This window comes from Erithacus rubecula (assembly GCF_903797595.1).
Source record: "Erithacus rubecula genome assembly, chromosome: 4".
Taxonomy (NCBI): Eukaryota; Metazoa; Chordata; class Aves; order Passeriformes; family Muscicapidae; genus Erithacus; species Erithacus rubecula.
In genome coordinates, this window is record NC_136686.1 from 4521877 (window position 1) to 4546439 (window position 24563).

The 24563-nt window shown below is 41.2% G+C and overlaps 1 protein-coding gene and 1 long non-coding RNA gene across 3 annotated transcripts in view; both read left to right on the plus strand.

Moving 5' to 3' along the window:
* The window catches only part of KDM7A (lysine demethylase 7A), a 58597-nt gene extending 50416 nt beyond the window's left edge, over nucleotides 1-8181 (plus strand). The window contains exons 16-20 of one of the 2 annotated variants that reach the window (XM_079304771.1): nucleotides 823-971; nucleotides 1110-1318; nucleotides 1633-1718; nucleotides 2823-3099; nucleotides 3685-8181. In XM_079304771.1, coding sequence (XP_079160897.1) covers nucleotides 823-971; nucleotides 1110-1318; nucleotides 1633-1718; nucleotides 2823-3099; nucleotides 3685-3779 — 816 coding nt within the window. In that variant the 3' untranslated portion in view covers nucleotides 3780-8181. The remainder of the gene's footprint in view (nucleotides 1-822; nucleotides 972-1109; nucleotides 1319-1632; nucleotides 1719-2822; nucleotides 3100-3684) is intronic. The other variant, XM_079304772.1, reaches the window with a different exon arrangement.
* A 9836-nt stretch (nucleotides 8182-18017) lies between these two features.
* On the plus strand, nucleotides 18018-24391 carry LOC306801324. Its single transcript, XR_013774059.1, has 3 exons — nucleotides 18018-18092; nucleotides 20464-20531; nucleotides 24295-24391. It is a non-coding gene; the product is annotated as an uncharacterized lncRNA (long non-coding RNA).
* Nucleotides 24392-24563: the final 172 nt, after the last annotated feature.

Here is a 24563-nt window from a genome sequence, read left to right on the forward strand (position 1 = left end):
ATGTTCTGATCATCTGCTTTCAGAACCTCTGCTGAGTGTCACATATATTCCTTGGCTTGAAAAAACAGTTGTGATATTCTCTGTACTTGTTGAAAATAGATTAGTCTGAATTACCAAGATGGAACATATGTACTGTAGCCCTTGCTTCCTGTAAAGGCATATTGAGCCACATATGGCTGCTCCACCTTTGAGAAGCTCCTGCCCATACAAGCTGTAATCTCAGCAGGAGCTGAAAAGCTCTTTCATTCATGAAATGAGGCTCTGCCTCTGTAAGAGAGGCAACAGCTGTTGTCTCTCAGTTCCTGCTGTCTTCTGGATTTACCTGAGAGCATCTGTCATTCATCAGAGATGGTGCTGTTGAAAGTTATATTTTGTGAGAGCAGGAGCCAGAAGCAGTTTTCTGGGGCACAATGTGTTCTGTTATATATGAAAGGCATCAATTCTGTCTGCTGCTTCAAGCCATACTTGTGTATTTTTTCCCTGTACTTTAAATATTGAACTTAAGAATAATTAATGCTCTCATTAAAGAGAATGCAGTGATTTGTGTATGGTGTAATATGTGTGGTGCTTTATAAAAAAATGGATTTTGGAATTGGATTGGAATGGATTTCTGTATTGTGGAACATGTACTTACCAGTATTACAAAATTTAAATGTGTAGCATCTCAGCCACTATACTCAAATAAACTGCATTTTGGATGCTAAAACTATAAAAAAATTGGGCCCTAAAGCTTTTTGAATTCTTCACTTAGCATAAATTAAGTTAGAGTCTCCACTTAGGAAGTCTGGTAACCATTTTGCATACTGTGTCCTCTTGTTTCAGCAGAAGGATTCCTCCATAGAGGAGTCAGAAAGCTCAGGTGATGAAGAGAAGCAGGAAGTAACATCAAACTTCAAAGAGGAATCCAAGGTCACAAGAGACCTTTGTCAAAATACCCAGAAGCCATCCAGAAATGAAACTCCCAGTAAAAAGTAAGCACATTCTTGACATTTTTTATAAACTGTTAGACCTTCTAGCATGTATTTATGGTTCTACTTTATAGCAATGTAAAAATCAGTCTTTCAAAGTGTTCTGTTTTTAGCTGCTTACTACTCCCTTGATTTTCCCAGGGAATGTCCTACCTCGACAAGTACAGAAGAAGAAGCTATTCAGGGCATGCTTTCTATGGCAGGATTGCACTATACTACATGTTTACCAGGTCATACTCAAAGCACAGACTGCACAAATAAAAGAACCTCTCTTCAGGAACACAGAAGCTACCCCAGGAGTCGGCATAAAGACAGACAGCCATCTCAGAGTCACAGAACCATAGAATGTGGTAGGTATCTGAGCCAAGGACACTGCTGCTGCCTGCTTTTGGACACAGTGTCAAAAGAGCCACTTCAAGTGACATTTTTAGATTTGTGGTTGTTAGATTAGTAGCTTTTAAATCAGACTGACATTTAAAAAGGTGTATTCTGTGGTTTTGCTTTGTCACTGTTTTTTTCTGACAACTGGGGCAAATTTAGCTTGTCATCAGAATACCCTTTCTAAATATTTCCTTGTAAAAGTTTTGTGGCATCCTTACAAGAATGGGAAAGTTGTGACTAGATGGAAAATATTAAAATTTAAGCTTGTTGAACTTCTCTTTAGGTAGGTCTGTGAAGGAGGAAGAAGGAGACTTGGGAACTTCAGCATGGACTAGACACCTGAATGAAGCTTCAAGGATTGTCCCTCAGGTAAAGCAAAACTTAGAACATACTGAGCATATTTTTGTAGGAGGAGACATCATAAAATTGTCAGTACAGGAGTCATGGTGAACAGGTCTTTACACACTGTGTATCTGTCAGATACTTCTGGTTCTGGTAACTGGGTTATTTTTGTCATGCATTTTTTCACTGTTGTTGTTTTGGGTTTTTTCCTTTCAAATTCTTTTCTCTCATAGTGCCTAATATTAAAGTGTTCAGGTCAATATCTTGAAAAATAAAAAATGCTGCATTAAGTATATGTGAATCTATATTCATTCTAGTTGGGGAAGCCTTTGTTGTTTTTTCATTGTTATTCCCAACCAGAACATCAGAACAAGTGGAATATGTAGATAGTACGTATAGTAAAGATAGTTGCTTAGGGAATTAGTACTTTTAGAACTGATAGTTTTCAATAGTTAGCAGGTAGGAATTTTTTTTTTTCTGATGTCCAGATGGAATCCAGCAAGGAATTAAAGGTTTTGTGTCTTAACACTCCGAGCTTTTCTACACTGTGTAAACTATACTTTACTGTGACACTGTACTTTTTTAGCATTTCTGAACTTGTCTATATTAGAAAAATTAATTAACTAGAACAACTAAAGTTGCAAAATTCTAGCCATTAAATAGCACTGTTTTTAACTGCATGCTTTATAGTGTTTGCTTTCTAAGAATATCTAACTACATGGTATATTCCTTTACAGTTTGTAATTCCCAATTTAGCATTTATTCTTTTATCAGCTGAATATTGAAAACAAATTACCTAGTAAAGGAGTCAATGATGATGATATGGCTTATTATAGTGACTGGCTTAATCAAGAACAACTGTGTTTCTTTTCACTGCAAACTGACAACAAGTAGAGGAATTCAATACATTAGTATGTGTACTTAAATTGTAGCATATGGAAAAGCTTGCAGAGATTATGTTGTGTTATCTCTAAGAGGTATCTAATCTAAAAGAAATGATGGACTCATGAAATGGCCAGATACTGGTGGAACTGTACCTGTTTCAAAGAGACAGCAGTATAATTGGAAAAATGGGAACCTGTAGCCAGAAGCTACTAACTTGTGCATCTTATTTTCTCATTTCCATACTAGGATGCAAATAAAACTCAGAAATATATCAAGAAGGAGGGTGCATCAGAAGCAAGTCTTAAGGTTCAGGAAAACAGAAGCATAGTCCACAGCAACAGTTTGAGTTTTCAGCATGGCAAATACACACGAGACTCCAGCCTGGTGCAAGCAGAATGTCAGCTGAGTGATGGCAGCCTTAGCCCTGACAGGCCCTATGGGGAAACATCCCTGTCTGTACCACTGCACCCAACAAAGAGGCCAGCATCAAACCCACCCCCCATCAGCAACCAGGCAACAAAAGGTAATGCTCATCTCCATCCCCTTGCCAAACACTCAGAGTAAAGGACAGGATTAAACCTTGAGGAAAAGCCCAAAGTGAGCGTGCTGTGGGCACTCAGATTTTGGCACAGAATATGGGAGGTAGAATTAAGAGAGATCTAAGTGGCATGAATCAGAGTTGTTTATTGAAATGAGGGTTTGCAAGCTCTAACACTTCAGAAATAGTCTGATGAGCATACTATGTAGGTTTTACTTTCTGGTTTATTTTCTGTAGTTTACACAAGAGAATAACTTGATTAAAATTCAGGAAGCTCAGCTTAAGTTCTCCCTACTACACCCACTGCCCTTCATAGACTGGAAGTATTTCTAAATAATCTTCTTATTTTATTTTTGATAATTCTAGCCACAGTTTAGGGAAAACAGTTCCTGGGGGTGTTTTATTGACTCTTCTGGTTCCCTCTTTGCTTTTCAAACAAACAGAGGAAACTTTTTGATTCCGGTGCAAACTTTGCCTGCTTCAGCTTGAACTCTGCATTTCACCCTTGTTTTACAATGATGAAAATGAATTTTGAAATTCCTGCCTGAAGTCCTTACTTGTGTTTTTCAGGCAAACGTCCAAAGAAAGGAATGGCAACAGCGAAACAGCGGCTTGGGAAGATCCTGAAGCTGAACCGGAACGGCCATGCGCGCTTCTTCGTCTAATGTAGCTGCTACTTCTACTACTGCTCCTTCCTACACAGACCAGTATTGAGGGAACAGAGCCTGGAGCTGCTGTTATTCCTCTGCTTGAAGCAGACTTGCATGTACCATAGAAAACACTGCCTGATGAACAAAAGAAAGAAAAAGGAAAAAAAAAAAAAAAAAAAAGAAAAAGAAAGAAAAACAAAAACACACAAAAAAACCCAACCCAATGCTGCATTTTCACTGTGCCACACCTGCTCAGCAATAACCATTCGGGAACGGGGAAATCTCAGAGAGACACGGACTGTGAGAAATAGTCTCTCATCAGGGCTTGAATATCATTTGTTGCTGGTAGTTTCTGACCTAAATTAATGAGGGGAAGATGATGAAGGTGGTTTATCAATAATTTATTTCTGATAGATTTTTCACAACTTTAAAATTCATTTAAGAAACTATTTATTTGGAAGACTTTTTTTCTGTGGGGGGGTTATTAATTTAGATTTAATAATGTGAAAGTTTTAAATTGTTTCGATAATGTGTGTTTGGTGCAGTGGAGAGCCACATTAATTGTGATTAGTCTGGACTCCTAAATTTGATATTCAGGTTATAGTCTTAAATAGGGGTGAGATGCATTATTAATTATTTTTTAAATTAAGGCATAAGGAATCTTATTTTTTTTCTTGCTTTTTGTAAGCTATTGGCTGGGCTTCTGTTGACTTGCAAGTTGCATATTCTCTGCCAGCTTGATTATTTTTTGACCTGTCCTTTTTAATATCAGATTTATTTATTTAATGGACTAGAAGAGACTCCTAAAAACAGAAGAATTTTCTTATGTCGGTCCAGTAGCTAACTTGTTTTGAACTGCACCTCTTTCCTCCAAATCTGAGTACATATTTTCCTCCTGATGATCTGTCTGTGATGATTTTCTTCTGTAAAAAGACTCCCTGAAATTGTATTTGTTGAAGTTACTTAAGAGTGGATACCAAGGAGGAAGATCCTATAGATCTTTTGGAGGAACGAGGACATCAGTTAAGATAAATGTTTCTTCAAACAGTTGCTCTCAAATAACTCATAAGATACACATTGCAGTCATAAGATTTGGCTTTTTACTTAATGTAGCATGGAAGAAGCATTAAAGTGTTGTTATTGTATGTTAAACACATTTTACTCAAGAGTCATGAAAGCAGGAGAACGTGTGTTGCTTTCAGAGCTGGGCGAGACAGCAAATTCAAAGTCTTAACTGGTCCATATATTATAAGCATTTAAGTAGCTTACTGTTATCAGAATAAACATTTGTGTCAGGCTTCATACAGAGCTGATAGCAAATGCCAATTCTGAATTATTGTAAATAATTTTGATTTAAAATTTGTATTTTTCTGTAATATAAAATGAAATATTTAACTTTAGAGGGACGGGGATGAAGGCGGAAAGGAGAATACTTTTACTTGATTCTGGAAAAAGGGCATTTTGCAGGGTCCAGCCAAAATGTAAACATTAATATGCTAGTGACAACAATATTATTGGTTGGTTGGGGTTTTGGTTTTGGTTTTTTTTTGATGGGTAAGAGTAAAAATATTCCTGCATAGCTGTCCAAGTCATCAAATTGATTTCAATTTTCGACACCAATTTTTCCTTCCTCCATATCCTATACTGGAATAATTTTCTCTTATGGTTTAAAAGCAAAGTCAGTTTTATTTTCTAGAATACTTGTTCAGAGTTATTTTTATTTAGACTAGATTATGAATGCCTTTAGAAGTTTGTGGAAATCATTCTGATGTTCTTTATTACTGCAGGGTCAGAATGAATTAGCACTATGTTATCCTGTTTCTAAATGGAGAAACATTAAAATATAGTGCCACTGCAAAAAAGTCAGATAGCTTTCACAGCTTTACTTATCTGGAGCTTGAAAGTTACAGTTGAGGCATGATTTTTGCAGCTTCACTTTTACATTATGATGACTTAACTCATTCTGTGACTTTTATGGGTGAATTTTTAAACTTTTTTTTTGTTTGCTAATTAATGTTTCATAAAACCAAGCTTTTAGTCTTCTTAATTTTTTTCTTTAATTTAACACAGGTTATCAACCTTTAGAATGTTGGAAATGGAGGTAGTCAAGGATTTCTTAAAAGCAGAAGATAAGCTAAGAAGTATTCTACAGGTGCTGAAAATGATTATAAGGACTTGCTGTTCTCAGGTGCTACGTTTTCTAGATGGAAATAGTTAAAAGAGAATATTTTAACTATCTTCTAATATGTTCTCACCAAAGTAAGTAAAATAAACTATGTTGTCAATATTAGTTAAAATTATATACCCATATAAATTTTCTCTTAGTTGAAACTTGAGCAAATGATTTAGTGCCAGATTTTGGAAACTGTTTTAGCTTTAGCATATTGAACCAAACTGTTTCCTTCCTGCTGGCTGTACAATTTCTAATGTTGGAGAATTCCAGTTTAGGGCAGCAGTTAGATTCAGAGCAGAATAAAGAATGAGTCTCTCTCCTTAAAAACAGATTTTTGTCTGAAGTAAAAGTATGCCAGAATAGAATCTGGAGTAAGGAATTTTAAAATACAGAGTATGCTTTCTTGTACATGTGATTGGTTTATACAAAGTCTCTTTTCATCCGTGCTATTTATCTGTATCTTACTGTTGAAACATAGATATGGCTGGACCCATATATATTATTTCCTCTTGGTTTTATCCTTTCTTTTACTCTAATTTTTCTACCTTTTATTTTCCAAGTGGCTCTCCACTGTCATGAATTTATGTAATAGTCTCTTCACAGGCTGTCAACAGGCAGAGGTTCATTCTCATTTTCTTCAAATATCCATGCTTCCAGCAGAAGTTAATCTGATGTTCCAACTCAGAACAAGTAATTAAAAAGAAATTGCTGTGTTGAGCAGTATTAAAAAAAAAAAAAAAGAGAAACAACAAAGGGGAAAAAAGAAAACTCCTGGTAGCTCATGAAGAGGATGTGGTGACCTCACTTGTTTTGTGTACTTGTATGTAGAGATATATTTGTTGTGTTCTAGCTGAAATCACTTCTGCACCAATCTTTCTGTAGATGGACTGAACCTTGTGTTGTTGTAGTGGAGAGGAAAAGCCCAATTTTTTTCCTTGCTGTCTCACTTGGGGTGGAAGAGGGAGGGAGTAGGGAGCACTGGCTGGACAACAGCAAATTTCACTTGCTATGGTTTCACCTGTTTTTAAGGAGAATGTTTTTTGAAAAGTCAGAGAACTCGCATTTGGCATAAAACTCAATTTTACTTTTGAAACTTTTTGTAGGCAGAACAATAGGAAATGAAATATTGTAGGGGGTTTCCCACTCTCAAGTTCTCACTTTCCTACAACTGCAAAAAAAAAAAAAAAAAAAAAAAAAAATCAAACATGGAAATGGAAAGACCACCTACAAACTATATCAAAGACTCTTCCAGCAACTTTCCCTTTTCTTCTACTATACTTGCTAATAAACCCTGGCTACAGGGTAGCCTTTGTTGACCTCTGAGGTAGATTACCTATGCAACCTATAATACTCTACATGAATTCATTCTTAAAGAGAATTTTGGAAGGGTTAGATGTTGAGAGTTAAAATTGTTTTCTGATCACACAGGGGGTTTAGGGGTTTTGATTTTATTTTTTAAAATTGTTGGTGGTTGAAGTGCTTGTGTTACCTTTGGTAGAGATGTAAGAGAGCACAGTGTCATGACCACATTTTCAGCTTCAGCTTTCCCTGGGCTTTGCTCTAAGGCTTAAGCTACTCACAAGACCACAGAAGTTAAGTGTTAAAAATGTTTGCAGGATTTCAAAGCCAGAGCTGGTGAGAATCTTGCCTACCCCCTTTTTGGCAGCTGTGGAGACTAAGCAGGACTGAGACCAGAAGGACCCAGTGACTCTTTAGGCTCCACATGCCCACCTGTCCCTTCACACTCCCACCACCACCTCCAAGCCTTGTGTCTTTCCAGAGTGTCATTCACATTAAATACTTCCAGACCATTAAAAGCTGTTGGTAGTTCTGGGGCTGAGTGAGCCCAGTGCTACTCTTTGACAGAAGAAATACAAATGGAACCAAGGGCCTTACTGTTTATCCTTAAACAAGATGAAAAGCTGCAACATCCATTTTTCCAAAAAATAAACCCAACAAAAAGAACCACCCTGGTAACCCTCTTTGTGGGAGAGTATGAATGATAAGTCATGCAGTGGATGGGAAATGAAAGTAGCACTGATAAGGAGATGCATGTTCTTCATAGGCTGCATTTCTGTTTGGAAAAAAAAGGACTTTTTCTACTTTTAATATAAATTAAGCCATAAGAGTTTCATGCTGTGGGAAGGGAATGAAAGGGATCACTTTAAGAGATTATATTGATATGTATTGTCACTTCTGCTGGGAAATGTCTATTGCTGCCAATGCTTTGGTGATTTTTTTTTTTTTTAAAAACAAACATGGAATTTGAAAAAAAAAAAAACAAACACGGGGCTAGTTCTTGGCTATATTTGCTAGTTTTGTAGTAATGTTTTGCTGGCCCATTTGTCTTTTCCTCCTTTTTCTACTCTCATAGTCTAATTTCTATCTTTCCTTCTTAATGTTTCTGACAATATTAGCTTGTCTGCTCAGTAGGGGTCGGTGTATGTGTGTCTTCCTTTTTACAGAAACGCACTACTGTGTTAAGTATTTGGCTGGGAAATGGGATGCTGCAGCTTTAAGAGCATTTTTTTCAATTCATAACAGTATTTCCCATCCTCTTTTGCCTGCAGGCAGGGAAAGTGTATGTACAGTATTTATTTTGTTTTGATTTTACTTTAAATTTGTAAGTTTCTATAAGTAGTTCACATTGATTATTCTAGGGGAGGACAAGTGGCTTTGTTTAAATTTGTATTTGATATTCATAGTTTCACTTTCTGTACTTCAAAATACTGAAATTAAAAAATTGTATGCTTATGTTTTGATTTTAGCACTTGAAAGTGTTTAATTTCTTCAGACTTCTGCTTATTTGCTTCAGTGTAAATACAGTAAAATGTACAGAATATCATCAGGAGAAAAATGCTTTTCCAGGTCCAATCTCTGTGCCCTTTGTTTGTCACATTTTAAAGAAGAAATTTTGTGGAGAAATGTGAGGGAATATTCTCATACTTTTTTAAAAATTTTTCCAAGTGCAAATTTCATTTCAATCCAAGTATATTATATGGTAACTAAATGCATTTTGTGAAGATGTATATATTCTTTTTGAATCCTAATATAAAAAGGAGATGGAAGTGTTTGTGACTGGTCATATTATCAGATCTAGATCTGTCAGAAGGGTGTCAGATGGTATTTTTGTGTGCTGAGGGTCATTCATGGGAGCCTGAGATAACTGTGCACCAGTGGCATTGGAAGAATCAGGTGGCAGAAGGGTTTGAGATCAGCATCCTGCTCAGCTGCTCAGGTTGGTTTCTTAGCCTGGCTTCTGGTTCACAGAGAGTTTATGGTTGGCTGTAATGTCTAGGAGGTGTGTCAGTGACTTCATTGTGCCAGGTGCTTTACAGAACAAGAACAAGAATGCTGACCACATCAAACCATGTCCTGCTTAATGGAATAGTTAAAAACCCATGGCAAACAGGAAACTTTTGTGGCCCAAAGTTTAAAACATGATAGTGTTGCCAATTTGGGAGGCAGAAACTTTTTGCTGTTTCAAAACCAATTTCATTTGAGTGGAGGGAAAAGTCATGAATCAAGTACAGGGGTTGATGATGAAATATTTATATGTCCAGATACCTATTCCCATGGTATTTTGACATGCCTTTACATCTTCTCAATTAATGTGTTAAAACAGATTTTAAATTTGGTTAGCCCAAGATTTGCCAAAGATCTGGAAGAGCAGTTTATCTGTCAGAGCAACTGCATATTTTGAAAAGGTCTTACTCACTGTGACTGAAGAGCAATGCTACAAACTATGCATTTTCACCAAACACTCATCTGGGTCTGTCACACTCAACTCACTGCTCATAGTAATGTTTTGGTCTTAAAGTGATAGACTTGAGAGCTCCTCTGTGGGAGGAGCTCAAGTTTCATACCCATACAAAAACCTACACAAGTAACTTCACTATTTGCCCTTTTGGTTTTTTGCCAGTTAAACTTTTTTGTCTCAGCTGTTAAGTGGATAATACACTGGAAAACATGTCAAGTATCTCAAGTGCTGCTTTAAATGCTACTGGATAGCCTTCAGCAGCTGGAGTCATATTTTCATTAAAAGTCAGAGTTTCTGGTCTTCTGCTTTTCTGTTTGCAGAGGATGGAGAAATACGTACCTGGATTGTTCTTTCCTGAGGGACAGATGGATTTTAAAGATTATAAGGCTACCAAATCCAGCAAAAGAGTTGAATTTGTAAAGTCAGGGAATGAACAAGATACCTTTCTTGGTAGCTGAAGACTAAAGTTACTGATTTTGGTTTTTAATCAACACTGTTCTGCTGTGTTTGAGGTGAAGTACCCTCTTGCAAAGTGCCTACAGACTGGCTTTTAATTTCTGTCCATTTAGTGAAGTTCAGCTCTCTCCAGAGGGTTTGTCCTGACTTGCTCAAGTTGTGAAACTTTTGTGGTGGCATCTCATTAGTTAACATGTTCAACCAAACTTTTCTAGTTCATTTTGGCTAGGTGGAACTTTGGATTGATGATGGAAATCTGACTAATAGCATGAATATGGTGAAGTCAATCATGCTGAATGTTAGTTTCTACAGAAACTTAATTTTTTCTTTGTGTAGAAGTATTTGTCCTGGGAGCCCTTGAAATTACACTTTTAGTGCTGGTAAGTAATGTTAGCTGTCTCAAGCCAAAAGTTAATGAGGACTGAAACTGTAAAAGCAGAATATTGTTGTTACTCCTTCTGATACAGCCAGGATTGTTAAACACCTTGTTTTCTACAGTGATACTGACTGTAATTTTTACCTGCAGAAAAAACAGCTGGTGATCAAGACAGTGAATAAAATCTGTCATTGCCAGAGCTGATAGTGTTCCACCTAACAGCTGGCTAATAGCACAGTTTGCTTTGTCTAGACTAAGGTCTGATTTCTCAAAAGCCAATTATATTCAGTCTTTAGAATAACTACTGCAAATTTTCAAATTGTGTTTGGCTTAGTAGATTTACTTATCTGTACTGCTTCTGCTGTATTTGCTTTGGTCTTGGAAAAAATACTCTACTTTGGAACATATAAGTCAACTAAAAAAAAAACAGTATACAAAGAGTCTGCTTGTTTGTGATGCTTTGCTCCAAAGTTTATTCCTTGTAAGGAAGTTTTGCTATGATGAGTGTGAGTAAAGTTCCCATCCATACTTGGAGAATGTGACACCTGTTCAGGAAAAAACACTTGCTCATGAATCATACACCTTGCTGGTAAGTCATAAAGATACAGGTTGGCTTTTGTTCTGGTTAAGCTAAAAGCCAACAAAACTCTAGGAACTGCTGCTCTGGTCTCCTCAAATAGGATGTAGGCTGTGGAAATTTTGGTTTAACTTTGCAGCAGTTCCAGCTGAGTATTAATTTGAAGAAGATACTAAGTCTTGTGCTTCATTCTTAAGTTGATTTCTAGTTACAAAGGTTTTTTACAAAAGTTGTTTGAACTGCTGTCTTGCAGTTCTGGCCCAGTAAAAATTTTTCTGTGCTCAACCAGCCCTTGTAGAAAGGGTTTAAATTCAATCATGACATGGTCACTGTACAGAGCTGTTCCCATGTGTTAAAGCATTGCACCTCTTGAAGGAGAGCAGTCCCAGTGTGTTTGCCAGCTGTCCTAAAAGTAATGTCAGAACTGGTTCTTCAGATGAGATTCTTCCTTAAGAGGAACCATTGTTTTTCTTCCAAGTCTGTTCATATTCAGCCCAGGTCTGCTGGGAGTGGGGACAAGAAAAATCTGTGAGCTGTGCAGTGCATTACTGCAAATTGAATTGATGGTGTTGCAAAGACTGCTGGACAGCTGTGCCTGTCATTGAGCACCACAAGTGATGCTGAGCTGTAATCTTGGGAGGGAGACCAAGCATTAAATGGGACATGGCATGTGAAGGATGCCTTTTTCCCCAGGCTTTTGCAGCAGGGCAGAAAAGAGGAATTGGTGAAATGCTTTGGGAAAACTCAAAACCACCTCTTCTGGTGCTACAGGAAGTTATTTTAGACACTGGTTCTGTTAATGCATTTTCTTCACCAAGAGGATTTCACTATCAGAAGTTCAGTTTTGGGAACTTTAGGAAGTTTCAGTTTTCAGAATATGGAAGATACTTTGTGTTATACATCCCAGTTCCCTTAGGAATGAGGTTTGTAAGCAGGAGTGATCTCTATGGGAACGACTGAAGTATTTGGAGAGGGGAATTCCTGCATAGTGCTCACGGTTCTGATGTGAGACATTTCCTCAATACAAACCTTGTGTACTCAATGCAGGGCCACTGCTGTGCCCTGACAGCTTACAGGCTCTTTTCAGTAATGTTGCCATTGATTTTTCTGTTGCCTCTAATCTCAAAGAATTTTGAATGGTATAAAATGTCAGCTCTCAAACTCCAGTAATATTAGCTATGGTTAAAGGAATATCTTCATTAATCCTTTTATTACACATTTCAGTTGACACCAAAATAGTGCTGTCAGTGCTCTTAAAATATTTAAATTCTTTTCCCCTTGGTTGGAACATTGAGCCATTTCTGTATTTTTTTTTTTCCTGCACTGATTTGAACTCTCACTATATTTTACAGTTTATAGTTTGAAGAAAAAGCTGAGTTACTACTCTGTGCCTCTCTGTGGTTCACTGAAAAGGACTAAAAGATTGGAAACAACACAAAAATGAAATCCCTGATGTGTTAAACATTTTGTGGAGTCCATACCTCCAGTCATTAGCTGAATCACTAGAGCACAGGTTGTGGTGCAACTTGACATCTTCAAGATGTCATGTTGATTAATCAGATCAAAATGTAAAAAGTGGTAGAGAGTGGAAAGGAGACTATATACATAAAACAAAATTTTTATTAAATAGCTATGGGAATACTTGATCTTTCACTCTCACCTGCATGATGGAGTTGAACTGAATAGACTTAATACCTGAAATACTTCGACTAAGTTGATAGAAAGCACTGCAAGTAGCAGGTCCAACCAAAATAGGGTTGGTTTCTGGCTAGAAGCACCATTTTGGGTTTTTTAAGGGATGAATCTGCTTAGATTTGCACACCTTGTCTCTTCTTTTTTCTAATTCATTCATATACTGAACATGCATATGATCATTCTGATGGGATTAGTATTAATGCCTCATATTGATGATATTGTGACATATGTTTAAATATGGAGCTGTTCTGAAGGTGTTCAGGTGATGCTGCAGTTTGCTCTTTTGGGATCCTTGGTCAAGATTTAGGATGATTCAGACCTCTCAGTGCCCTTCTGGAAAAAAGGGATCTTGCTTTGTCCTATCCTGCTGTGAGAAGGAGGCAAGCTGGCCCTCTCTGCTGCCTGGGAGTTGCTTTCTCCTGTGCAGGAATTCTTTGAAGAGGAATGGTTTGGATTGTGCTGTTCTGTCTAAACTTTTGTGTTGCTAATGTGATGAGGGCCTCAGGGGTGTACTGGTGAGGGAAGGGGTCAGAGGGATCAGCAAGTCAGCAGAATATTCCAGCCCTGCCAGCCTCTGGAAAGGGTGGGACCTGCAGGACATCCCTGAAGGACATGCCAGGTCTGCAGGGTGTCAAGCACATTGCTGTGATAAACATGACAAAAAACAACTTGGAGTAATCCAACTTGGTACCTGGAATGGTGTGAGCTTTCTTATAAATGCAGCCCCTGAGGTCAGCTTGGGTTTTGAGCATTTTGTAGTGCTACTGAAGTCTCACTTTCCTCACTTTTCCAAACCAGTTTTTCACTTGCACTACTGGTATAATACCAAGTGAACCTCTCCATTGTGCAATTTTGGAAAAGTTCTTTCTAAGCCCTTGCCATTTTGGTTTGTTTCATTCTTCATTTGTTACTTTGAGCGGAATGTAGCTTTGTCCCGTGCTCCAGTCACATCATCATGTAGCAGCTTTGCCTGGCAAGCCCTGTTAGTGGCACGGAATCATCAGCCTTTCTGTCCCTGCACTAACAGGATGGAAGGAGGTTGGACACATTTGTACAAAAACATCTAAACTAAGCATCTCTTGGAGCATCTCTATCCCTCTGCTTGAATTTATCCTCTGCCAAGAAGACTGGGCTATAATGGATCCAGATTCTGGCTGGTTTTGTAAAGGATCTGAACTGGAGGATATTTACTGACTTTAATTTCTTTTTTCCCTATTTAATTTCTCGTGTTTTGAATTGCATACTGTTGCAATCAAGTTTGACAAGTTAAAAATCAAAAACCTGATAAATCTTAAATGGGTTATTTCTATGTATTTTTAGTTTTTGTAGCTGGAAACTACAGAATCTCAATGAGCATTTTAGAGATCTATATTGATTTTTACTTCTTCTCCACTTAATTTTTTTGGCTATGCTTTGCAGTGTTTCTGCAGTCAAGTACCGAGTCCTTTTCACTGATATGATTCTCATATGTAAACTAATTCATCTTTGGACTCCCTTTCTACATTTTTCAAGTTCTCTAAATCTTTGGGGATGTTTCTGAGTGCAGCTCTTGCTAGCTGATTTTCCTGTCTCCTCAAATGACAGTGTGACCCCAAAGGTTGGCATACCTGTGAACAGCTAGTAAAACTCAACAGCCCAAAGACTTTTCAAATCAACACCATCAAATTACAGAACATCAATACCTGGGAAATTTAAAAAGTGTAACAGTAAAATTTAGAAAAAAGGTTTTTCCTCTCTCAGAGATGTTATTGCAAGGGACTTTGAGATCACTTTGCAACATAGATCGTGCATAATTTTTATTTTGCAGGGTATCTTAGAGGTGTGCAAAAGAAAAGTTGCAATTTGTGTCCATGTTATGCAGCACATTTAATCCATGCTTCCCCCACAGGTAGGGATTGACTTCTGAGGTAAATACTGTCTATATGGAATAAGGGAAAGTGTTCATGTAGAAGCAGCAAAGGAAAAAAAAAAAAAGGAAGGGATGCTGAAGATTGTGGGGGAAAATAAACCCTCTGATGTTACAGCTGTTGAACAATTCTGTGCCAAGCCATCAGAAAGATGTCCTGGACAAAACATTTCTAAAAGGAGCCTTTCTAGTGCAGGATGCTGGGTTTAATAGCTCTGATGTGAGGCATCTTGGGTGTGCAATGGTCAGGACTAACAACAGTTTCTACCAGCACACCCTGAAGGAATTGCCTGATGCCTCCTTCTGAAATTTCCCAGTAGGTCAAGCTGGTTTTTGATGGCAAGGCTCAGAGCAAAGGCAGATGTGGTGCCAAGGTTGTGTTTCTACTTCCTGGCTGGTAGAGTGTGTCTAGTAAATTAATATAAAATTGTTTATACATGTATTCACATATTCATATATTTAAATATGTTTATAAAGGAATCAGAAGGTGTTCTGCTAAAATGCCATATTCTAATGGCCAGCCAGAAAGGGAGTGGAGACCTCCTTGCTAGTGACAGTCTTTCCAAAAACTCTTCTATTATTTTCTTTCCTTCCTCTTGTTTCACTTGGGTGTTACTGCCTGTCCTTTGTGGTTTATCCTTTCTGGGATGGCAACTCTTGGATGCTGGATGCTTGTGCAGTGCCTAACAAAGAGATTTAGTTAACACCTTGGGCCAGGATTAGTTGTAATTCAGCTGTCAGAAATATTTTTACCCATGCTATTTGAGTAGAATAGAACTTCCCATTATATCCATTCCAGTCTCAAAAGATGGTAGGGATAACTCCTTCTTCTTTCCCTCTTGCTGTTCTGCAGACTCAGCATGGAGAATGCTCCAGCAGACATAAATATTTAGGAAGGTTGTATGTCCTTGGCTGTGGGTCATACAAGCCTGGAAAGCACAGCAAATGAAATTAATTCTGCTCAGAACAAAATGTGAAACTTGTGTTTTTTATGAAAAATGCCCCAAATATGAGGGGTAAGGATGTGTGCATTCCCTTTAGCCACAGTGCAGGCAGTGAGGAATGGATGCCTTTACATCCCTCCCAGAATATGTGCCTCATTTCACGTTTCCACTTTGTGTTTCTTGAGGAGAGAAGAATAGTTGAAAGCTGTGTTTTTATTAGACAAGTGTATTTTTATCCTTGAGCTCTTAACACAGGGAAGTTATTCCAGTATTCCTGACCACCAGGAGGAGCCCATGGCACAGCCTGCAGCCTTAGCATCCTGCCTCTGAGCCTGCCAGAATTCCTCCACAGAGGGAAATTCAAGTCCAAGCAGTGCAGGGGCAGCCATCCCCTTGATGCTGTCAGTGCTGGCATTTGACACAGGAATGCACAAAACAAAACTACTCCTGGGAAAGGTAAAATGAGCCAAACCTGAGGGCAGGTGAGACAATGTGCCATGGGCAGATGATGGGAAATAAGAGAATGTCATAATCTCCATCATACTTTATTTATGCAGAGAATCCTGCACTCAAACTTTACATCCAAAATCTGTCTTTTTCCCCTTGGTAAAAATAATAAGGGGAGGTGGCATAAAGAGCAGCTGGCAGCCAGAAGAGGGGAATGTTCCCATTGTACAGAGCTTTTTAAAGTATTAGTAAAGCTCTTTATAGGCAAGTCAGTAATGCCAGTCTGTTCACTAATGTGAATGTTTCCAGTTATCCAGGGGCAGCAGAACAAATTTGTAAGTTAAAGCCTGGTATTTTTTATTGTGGAAATGCTGCTTCATTTCACCAAGCACAGAGCTGCACCTTGCAGCTGCTAATTTTTCTGTGTCCGTGACAAAGAAAGACAGAGCCACCAGCATTGAAATTGATGAAGAAATTATTTTAACAACTTTCTGCATAACTGCAGGCTGAATGAGAGGAACCCATTTCCTGTCACATTTTTGTACTTATTTTAAAATCTAGTATTCAGCATTGCCTCAGGACTAACCAGTTCCCTTTTCACTGAGGCAAGAGACTAATGTCTGTAACCCAGTGACTGTGGGTACCTTTCTTCTTGTGAAAGGAATTAGCACTGAACAGAGTCTTTTTTATCATAGCCATGCTCTTATCAGAGCATCTCCCTTTATATTGCTTCCTTCCCCAGCCATTGTGGAGACAGACATCCTGCCCAAGGCATCAAAATCCACAATCTGCTGCTTCTTCTATGGAGCCTCTGGATTTTTGCCAGCAGCCCCTTGAGGTGGTCCCAGATGTGATTGCTGGAAATATCCGGTAAAAACAAAGGGCTGCACTCCCCCCAGTCAGCAGCACTTCCTCTGCTCTCAGGGATGTGCAGTGGGAGATGTAAGGCATGATACACCCAGAGAAATCATGGCTAAAATGGCAGGGTCACACTCAAAGGGGTATTCCTGCAATAGAATAAAGCAAATCTTTTTATTGCATCTCTCAGCTGGTCCTCCATTTACATCCAGTTCACATGAACTCAGGAGATGTGCATGGGATGTCATTTCCACAGAGTTCTGCAGGAAAATGCAAATTCCTTGCACCTATGTTGTGTGTGAAAGGAGAATGTTTGGATACTGCTTTCCTTCAGTGGGGAAAAAAAAAGGTAAACAATTCTATTTTTATTTCAAAGTAACTTGGGCTTAAAATGGCCACTTGTCCCTCAGGTTTTGCAGTGCCTGCAGATAACCCCAGGCAGCTTTCTGAGATCCAGCTGTGGCTGTCCTTGGGGCCATGTGGTAAGTTTGTCATGTTGGGGATGTGAGAGCATGTCCAGTGTGGCTTTCAGGTTTATTTCCAGAAACAGAAGTGTATTCTGTTAAATATTGACTTTCTATCAGTAGTGTTAGCAGTAAGGAACCACCCTGAAAAAAATCAGCTCATGGGGATTTGCCTGGTGTTTCTATGACTGGAGCCCAATTTTTTTAGTTTGGTTGGTTGGTTGGTTTTTTTAAGTTGGGACAGAGAGGTGCTTTGAAGCATCATTTTATACAAGGCAGGAACATAAAAAAGCACAAAGCACAGAAGTTGGTACTCAGTCCTTTGCAAGCAAGGCTGATAATGCAGAGCACCTTAGTGACTGAAGGTCCAAGATGCATTTTAAACCATGCCTGCCTATTTGTTGGTCCTTTTTCAGAAAATGCCCTGACCTTGCAGGCTTACAGATGGGGTTTTTTAACAATGTGTGCAATGCCAGCTGCAGCCAGAAACACAGCACCCTCTGTAAGCAAACAGCCTGGGATAAAGGGACAGAGGAGGGCTGTGAAGAGCCAGAGAGCTTGAGCCCAAAGCATGATGAAAACTCCTCCATGAGAGGAAAAATGCAAGAGCTAAATCTGATGGTCCATGAAGAACTGGTGATATCATATAATGGATGTGCAGCCAAGAAGGAGGTGAGTGCATTTGTGCATCTCCAAGCACAAGGTAGCACAAGCCAGTCTGCAGTTGTGTGTGGCACAGGCTCGACTGGGGCATCAGAAGGAGCACTGTAAAATGGTGTTGGGTAAGATCTGTCCCCCTACCCATGCTGAGAGCAGGCTGCTGCTCAAAGAGAGCCCACATCAGCTGATGGGGAGGGTTTTTTTCTAAGGGCTGGGGCACCACTTGATACCAGTTTATTCCTGTGCACTCTGCCAGGGCTTCCAGGAGGAAACCAAATATGTGAGTGGAAGCTCTTGCCCCATCTGTCATACAGGTGTGTTACCCAAAGCACAGCAAAGGAGGCATGGAAGCAATGCTGAGCTAAAGACACCAAAAGAAGCTGTCTGCAGAGCAGGGATCTGTGCTGCACCCCTGGGTCCCCAGCCTGCAGCCTGAGAGTTGGCTGTAGCTATTTCATTTCCAGGAAAGAGGCTGATGCTATTGACCCTGAGTATTATTTGCCTAATGGAATACAGGGAACTGAGAGGTGGGGGCTAGATGTGAGCATCTGCAGCTTGCTGGTTTTCCTCCCTCTCCTTCCCTGGGAGTGTTTAGCCAGAATGCCTCTGCACTGCCAGAACAGAGTGCTGGTGGCTGTAGGAACATCCCTGCTCCAAGGGTGTCATGTCCTGGAAAGCTCTGCATTGCTGCCTGCAGCCCTTACAGATGCAAACCACATGAGAGCCAGAGCCACAGCCTTAGTGCTCCAAGGACCTGGCAGTGCTTTGGATGTCCTTAATGGTTCCAGAGAGCCCTCTGGGGCCCTGCCTGTGCACTGAGCCAGCTGTCACCTTGTCTTTGTGGCCCAAGCAGAGCAGGGATGCTGCAGGAACTCTGCTGGGAGAGCAGACTGGCTCAGCCTGTGCTGCTGGACCAGGAGGGCTGCTCCTTCCAGCAGCTATTGCCTCTGAAAGCAGAGGGAAGGCAGGTCATGTATCAAGCTGATTTCTGGATAGTGTGGCATCTTTGTCTGTTAGAAAGCCCAAATGGATTTGCAGATCCCAAGGAAAATGCCATCTGCCTCATTACTGAGCTGCATTCTGTTCCTGCTCTACCCCCCAGTTATATTTCCCAACAGGGATTTATTGTTCCTTTTCAATCTGATGTTTTAATCTCCAATTCCCCTGTCTTCCTGTGGTTGCCCCTGTAGATTCCCTTTCCAGAGCTGCTGCTCCTAACTTGTCTCCCCTGCCTTTGCCAGTTGGAGTGAGACATTTGAGAGGGAGTGTCTCCCTCAAAAGCAGCTTTACCTGTCCCCCCTGCTATCTACCAAAAGAAAGGTATCTGAGCTTTTCAGAAGACACCAGCACCTGGGTGGGGGGATGGCATTGTATTTGTTCTTGCCTTCAGTCCTTTGTAAGACAGCTCACCCCAAAGCAGAATAAGGAAAGAGCATGTTCACATTTTCCATAAGCACTTCTGTGGCATGCACAGAGCTTGGCCAAGGTCTATGCTGCCTTCATGCTCAACAACTTCTTGCTCTGAAGAAGCCACAGCAGAGCAGGAAGAAAAATGGCCCTGGCTTTTTGCTTTGCAGAGACAAGCAGTTGGTGGCAGGTGAAAATGAGGCTTTTAGTGACAAGGCTGTCTTTGCTGCAGGTGGAATCTGTCTGGGAGGAAGGACCAAGGCATTCTGCAGTTGAAGAGCTTCCAGAAAACACTGGCAATTACATATTTCAGAACACGTGCTTTTAGATGAATAACCAAAATATTTCAGGCTGAGGCAGCCAGTGATGTGGCACAGCAGGGACACAGTGTTTGCACTCAAGTGCCAAATCTACACCCCTCCTCTGTGTTCCAATGATGTGTGCTGTACAACAAGTCCTGTCTGTCCCAGAAAGGGCCATGTTTCCTGTGGTTTGTCCTGTTTTTCAGCTTTTCCTGCTGAGAGGATGCAAGGCTGCAGTGATGCCATGGGCTGGGCACGAGCAGCAGCCCCAGGATTGTCCCAGGATCCTGTGCCAGCCCTGTGCAGCTGCAGGGCTCAGTGCCAGCAGCAGGGTCTCTGCCTCTCTGCCTCTGCCAGGGTCTCTGGCTTGCTTCTCCATCACCTACATTTCTGTAGCATTCTGCTGGTGCCTTTTTAAATTACATTTCTCAGGGTAAAACAAAAGGAGAGTAGAGGAGGAAAGGGGGGGGGGAAACAAAAAATCTTTTCCTTCACCTAAAAGAGCAGAGGATGGCTGAGGAGGGATGGGAGAATTACAGGGATTGCCAGAATTTAGTGATTTGGTGTGTTCTGTACCTGCTGCTGAGGAGCCACCTGTTAAGTAGAAGCAGTTGGATGCATGTGGGATGATCTCTTAATACTGCTCCTACTGTCTTGTCTCCACTCATATGCAGGATATGTTGCATCATCTTTCTGGGTGTGCTTTATGAGAGCACAGCAAGAGGCCAGATGTGTTTTGCATGTGAGTACAATTGCATAATGCATGACCCATTGACCTGGGGCTTGGATCTGAGCTGTTTCATCTGGAATAATAACTTTCCCCCAGCTTGGTTGACCAAACTGGTATTAGGGTGCCTGTTGGGGGCAGCCAAAGAGACACTGGGAAAGGAGAGGGTGATTGTTTGACAACCTTGGCCATGTTGGTGAGTCCAGGGAGCAACAGTGACCATCACCTCCTTCTTTGTTTGTCCTTGAATCTCTCCAGAGCTCAGCACCAAAGGGCCAGGTGCACAGTGCCTGGCAGGGGCTGGCAGCTCCTGGGAGTGGTGGTGAAGTCTGGGGATGCTCAGCATCTGCTGAGTGAAAGCAAAACACTCTTGGTGGCCCAGAGGTCCAGTTCTGTCCAGGGCTGAGGAGTATTCCTGACATCTAGTTAACTCATCCCTGCTGATTATTTCAGTCCCAAGCTTTGGCAAGTGCAGAAGCCCAAACTGTGTCCAGAGGTCTTCTGCTCCTGAAAACCCATCTTTGTGTGGCAATAGAGGCCCTCATGGATCACCAGCACTGTGACAGGGAACAAGGGCTTGGCCCCAGCTGTGTACTGCTCCCTTGGAAGTGTTTTTCCATTTCTGGAAGGAGTGCCTCAGCTGGTGCAGACTGTGCTGCTCCCAGTGACATGTGGAGGCTGTTACATGCTTACATCAATCACAGCATGCTACTTTATTTTCTTTCTCCTTAGATGTTTTGTAATGCCTTCTCAATTCAATTGCTAATACTTCTCATAATTACATTTCAGCAGCTGCATCAATCTGGAATTTGTACAGATGTCCTGACTTTTGCAATGTTCTCACTTGCAGGAGGCATCTCTCACAAAGCACTGATGCCACAGAGAGGGTGTTCCACAGGCAGCCAGCACTGCTCAGGCAAAGAGGAACCTTCCTCAGGTCTCCTTGCCCCACAAGACCCCAGATCCAAGTGCCCCAGAGGGCTACAGCTGAGTCCTGCAAGGGAAAATCCTCCCTTCTTCTCTCTGTGCACATTCTGCATCTGTGCTGAGCTACAGTGACAAGGGAAAGAAAACGTTTTATTTCTTCCTTTGTGCAGTAGGGCCTTGCTGGGCAGCCCTGGCTCAGTGCTGTGCACAAAGGAAACTCCTGAGACACCCTGCAGGGCTCAGATTTGCCTCTGGAGCAGCAGATGCAGTGACCTCTGCTTCAGCATGAATAATCCCAATTGTAGTGGCTGCCCTTCCACTGAGGCAGGTCTTTATTGGAGCTGACTGGGTCTGTAACCTCTGCTGGCTGCAGGTTCTCCCAGCTGCTGGCATGCTGTGTGAAGTGCTGTTTGTCCTTCCTTCTATTCATGCTGACCTTACCTGCAAGAATGATGCAATCACATGGACAAGATCATAGGGAGCTCCAAAGTCCAGATAGAAAAAGGAGAGGGAGGGGGGAAAAGGACCAAAAATAGAGTTTCCAAGGCCAGAGGTCATTTCAGTGTGGGGCTCAGGGGACATCAGAGGCATGCTGGAGCCTCCAGATTAGAGGGGAGCATCCACTTGGTGCCTTTTATTTCCTGTAGCTCTCTGTGCTTAAACAATCACAACTTGCAGCAGTGTTGAGTCCAGAGACTTCAGGGAAATGCAAAGAGAAGTGAATGTCTGGGAGCTGCTGGAGAGGGAGGGGTGGCCAGACCATCACCCAAGGCTGCTGTGAGCTGATGTGTGAGGCCAGCTCCTGTCCTGGAGCCCCCTCAGTGGGAGCTGACATGGCTGTGGAGAAAGCCACAAGCAGATTTGGGATGCTCTGACCTTTGGGAGAGGCTTCTCCACAGGGCAGTGGAGCAGCACTGGAACAGGGTACCAGGAGAGGTCAGGGACTCTGCAGAGGGTTTAAGACTTGGCTAGACAAAGCAAGGGATGATCTGAGCCACTGTTGGCAACCATCCTGCTTCTTATGGGAGACAGAGGCACCCAGAGATCCTTCCCAGCAGATGCTTCCATTACTGTACTTCCATTAAAATTGAATAAACATGCCCTTGTTGTTGGCTTAACCTTCCCAGTGAGTATGTTGCCCTGGTTTTGTTGACATGCTTGTTCCTAGAATCTGATTCTCACTAAATGCAAGTGAAAATGGGGGGTGGCCTGTGTGTTACTTTCAAAAACATGAGTTAGGTGTTTGATTAGTTTCTGGTGCCATCCCTCTGGCTCTGGGATGGCAGATGCCTGGGATGATGTGGTGCCATATGGTATAAAAAGATATGTGATGTTTTTTACAAGTCATTGCTCTCTGTTGCCCAGGACAGAGCAGGACCTGTGCTGCCTCATGGGGGGTGAGGCAGAGGTCAGAGAAAACCCTTCTTGTTCCCCTTCCTTCCATCAGATGCTTGGAAAATGGTAAGGAATTGTTCTGAAACTTTGTGTAGTAAAACATAAATCTCCATTGCCTGAAAATTGCTGGATAAGAGCCAAAAAGACCTAACAAGAAAACATGTTCCTTCCAGCAGAATTGTATATTTGGCTTATATTTTATTAAATGGGTAACAGCTGAGCAGAAAGGCCAAAAGGAGAGACTCCTCCCACCCTGAGGTATGCTCAAGGCAGAGGCTGGGCTGTGTGTGAGTCAGGTGCCTGAGTGGGTGATTTGGCATAAAACACTGAGGTTTAACTGTGGATTAGACCATGAGCAGCAATCACAGTGAGTGACTAATGCAGGTGTAAAGGGTTGCTGGTTTTTAATGGCTAAATTTTCTTTTTAATTCCTGGAAGGTGGGAAGAGAAGGAGCAAACCCAGTCACTGAGGTTGAGTCTGAGAGGATCTGGAGGGCTGAGGTGATAAATCATCAGCACTGCAGCGAGATTAAGGGGGAAACTAATGTAATATATGAAGCAATATGCAAAGAGGAATTTTATTACATCAGTCAGCTCTCAAAGGATTCCATTCCAGATGGTTAAAGCAGGGTAGATCTGGAACCCCCATCCATGGGGCCCACCATCTGACAGCAGCAAAAGCAGCAGAGAGCTGCTTCTTCTTCCTGGAGTTCCACCAGGAGAGAGCTGTCTCTGCAGCAGGATAAAATAGCTGCTATTAGTGAGAAATGACCTCTCTTTGAGGAAAGCTGGTGATGGGCATGGCCAATTTGGCATTTTCCCCCATTCAGGAAATGTGTCTTCTTGCAGAATATTTATAGGGAATCTTAGGGATTAATCTGCAGCTCCAAAGCACCACCAGGTTCTGGATGATGGTGCCATTGGCCTGTTGCTGATGGGAATGCTGGCTTTGATCACCACCCTGCCATAGCAGCCCTGCAGAGCAACAGCCCCAGGGATGAGAAAAAGCTCCCACAGACCAGCCTGAGTCTCTCAGACTTGTTCTATTTCTAAGTCACTATGCAGTGTCCCTTATAGCCCTCAGCCAAGGTCTGAAGTAAAGTGAAATCCTGGATGATGGAGGGATTTTGCCTGCAGGAGCAAGAGCTGTTGAGCATTGGCACTGCCCAGCTCCAGGTCAAAGGCAGACAAAACCCCAGACCTCAGCACTGATGCAGTGCCACAAACCAAATTCCATAAACTGGAATGTTTCTCTATATAGTTTTGTTTTTTTTTTTTTAATTTGAAGTGCTTGAGAAGAATTCTCATTTGGGGAAAGTTTGGCTGTACTTTGCTACAGCATTAGACTTCTCTGTTGGGTGTCTTCTGCTAGAAATGTTTAGATTTATTTTTGTTTGCGTTCTGTCTTACGCAGCTAAGAAAACAGTTTTGAATAGGACAAATTGTCTTGTTCCAGGGAGGAGGGCTGATCTGGAGAGTGAAAACAGCTTGCTACTTGGAGGACTGTCCACAAAAGAACAAAGCCCTGAGGACACTTCCCTGCACTGTGCCCCACTAGAGATAATGTGAGCCAAGATGTTTGCCTCAGGAAACACAACTGTGTGAGACAGACTCTTGTTAAGTGTTTTCTTTCTTTGTTTTCCTAGGGTTCATGTGCTCTGGGTGATGTTGCTCCTTTGGATCTGATGGGCTTGGAGACAAGGGCCTTGGGCATTCCCTGCTCCT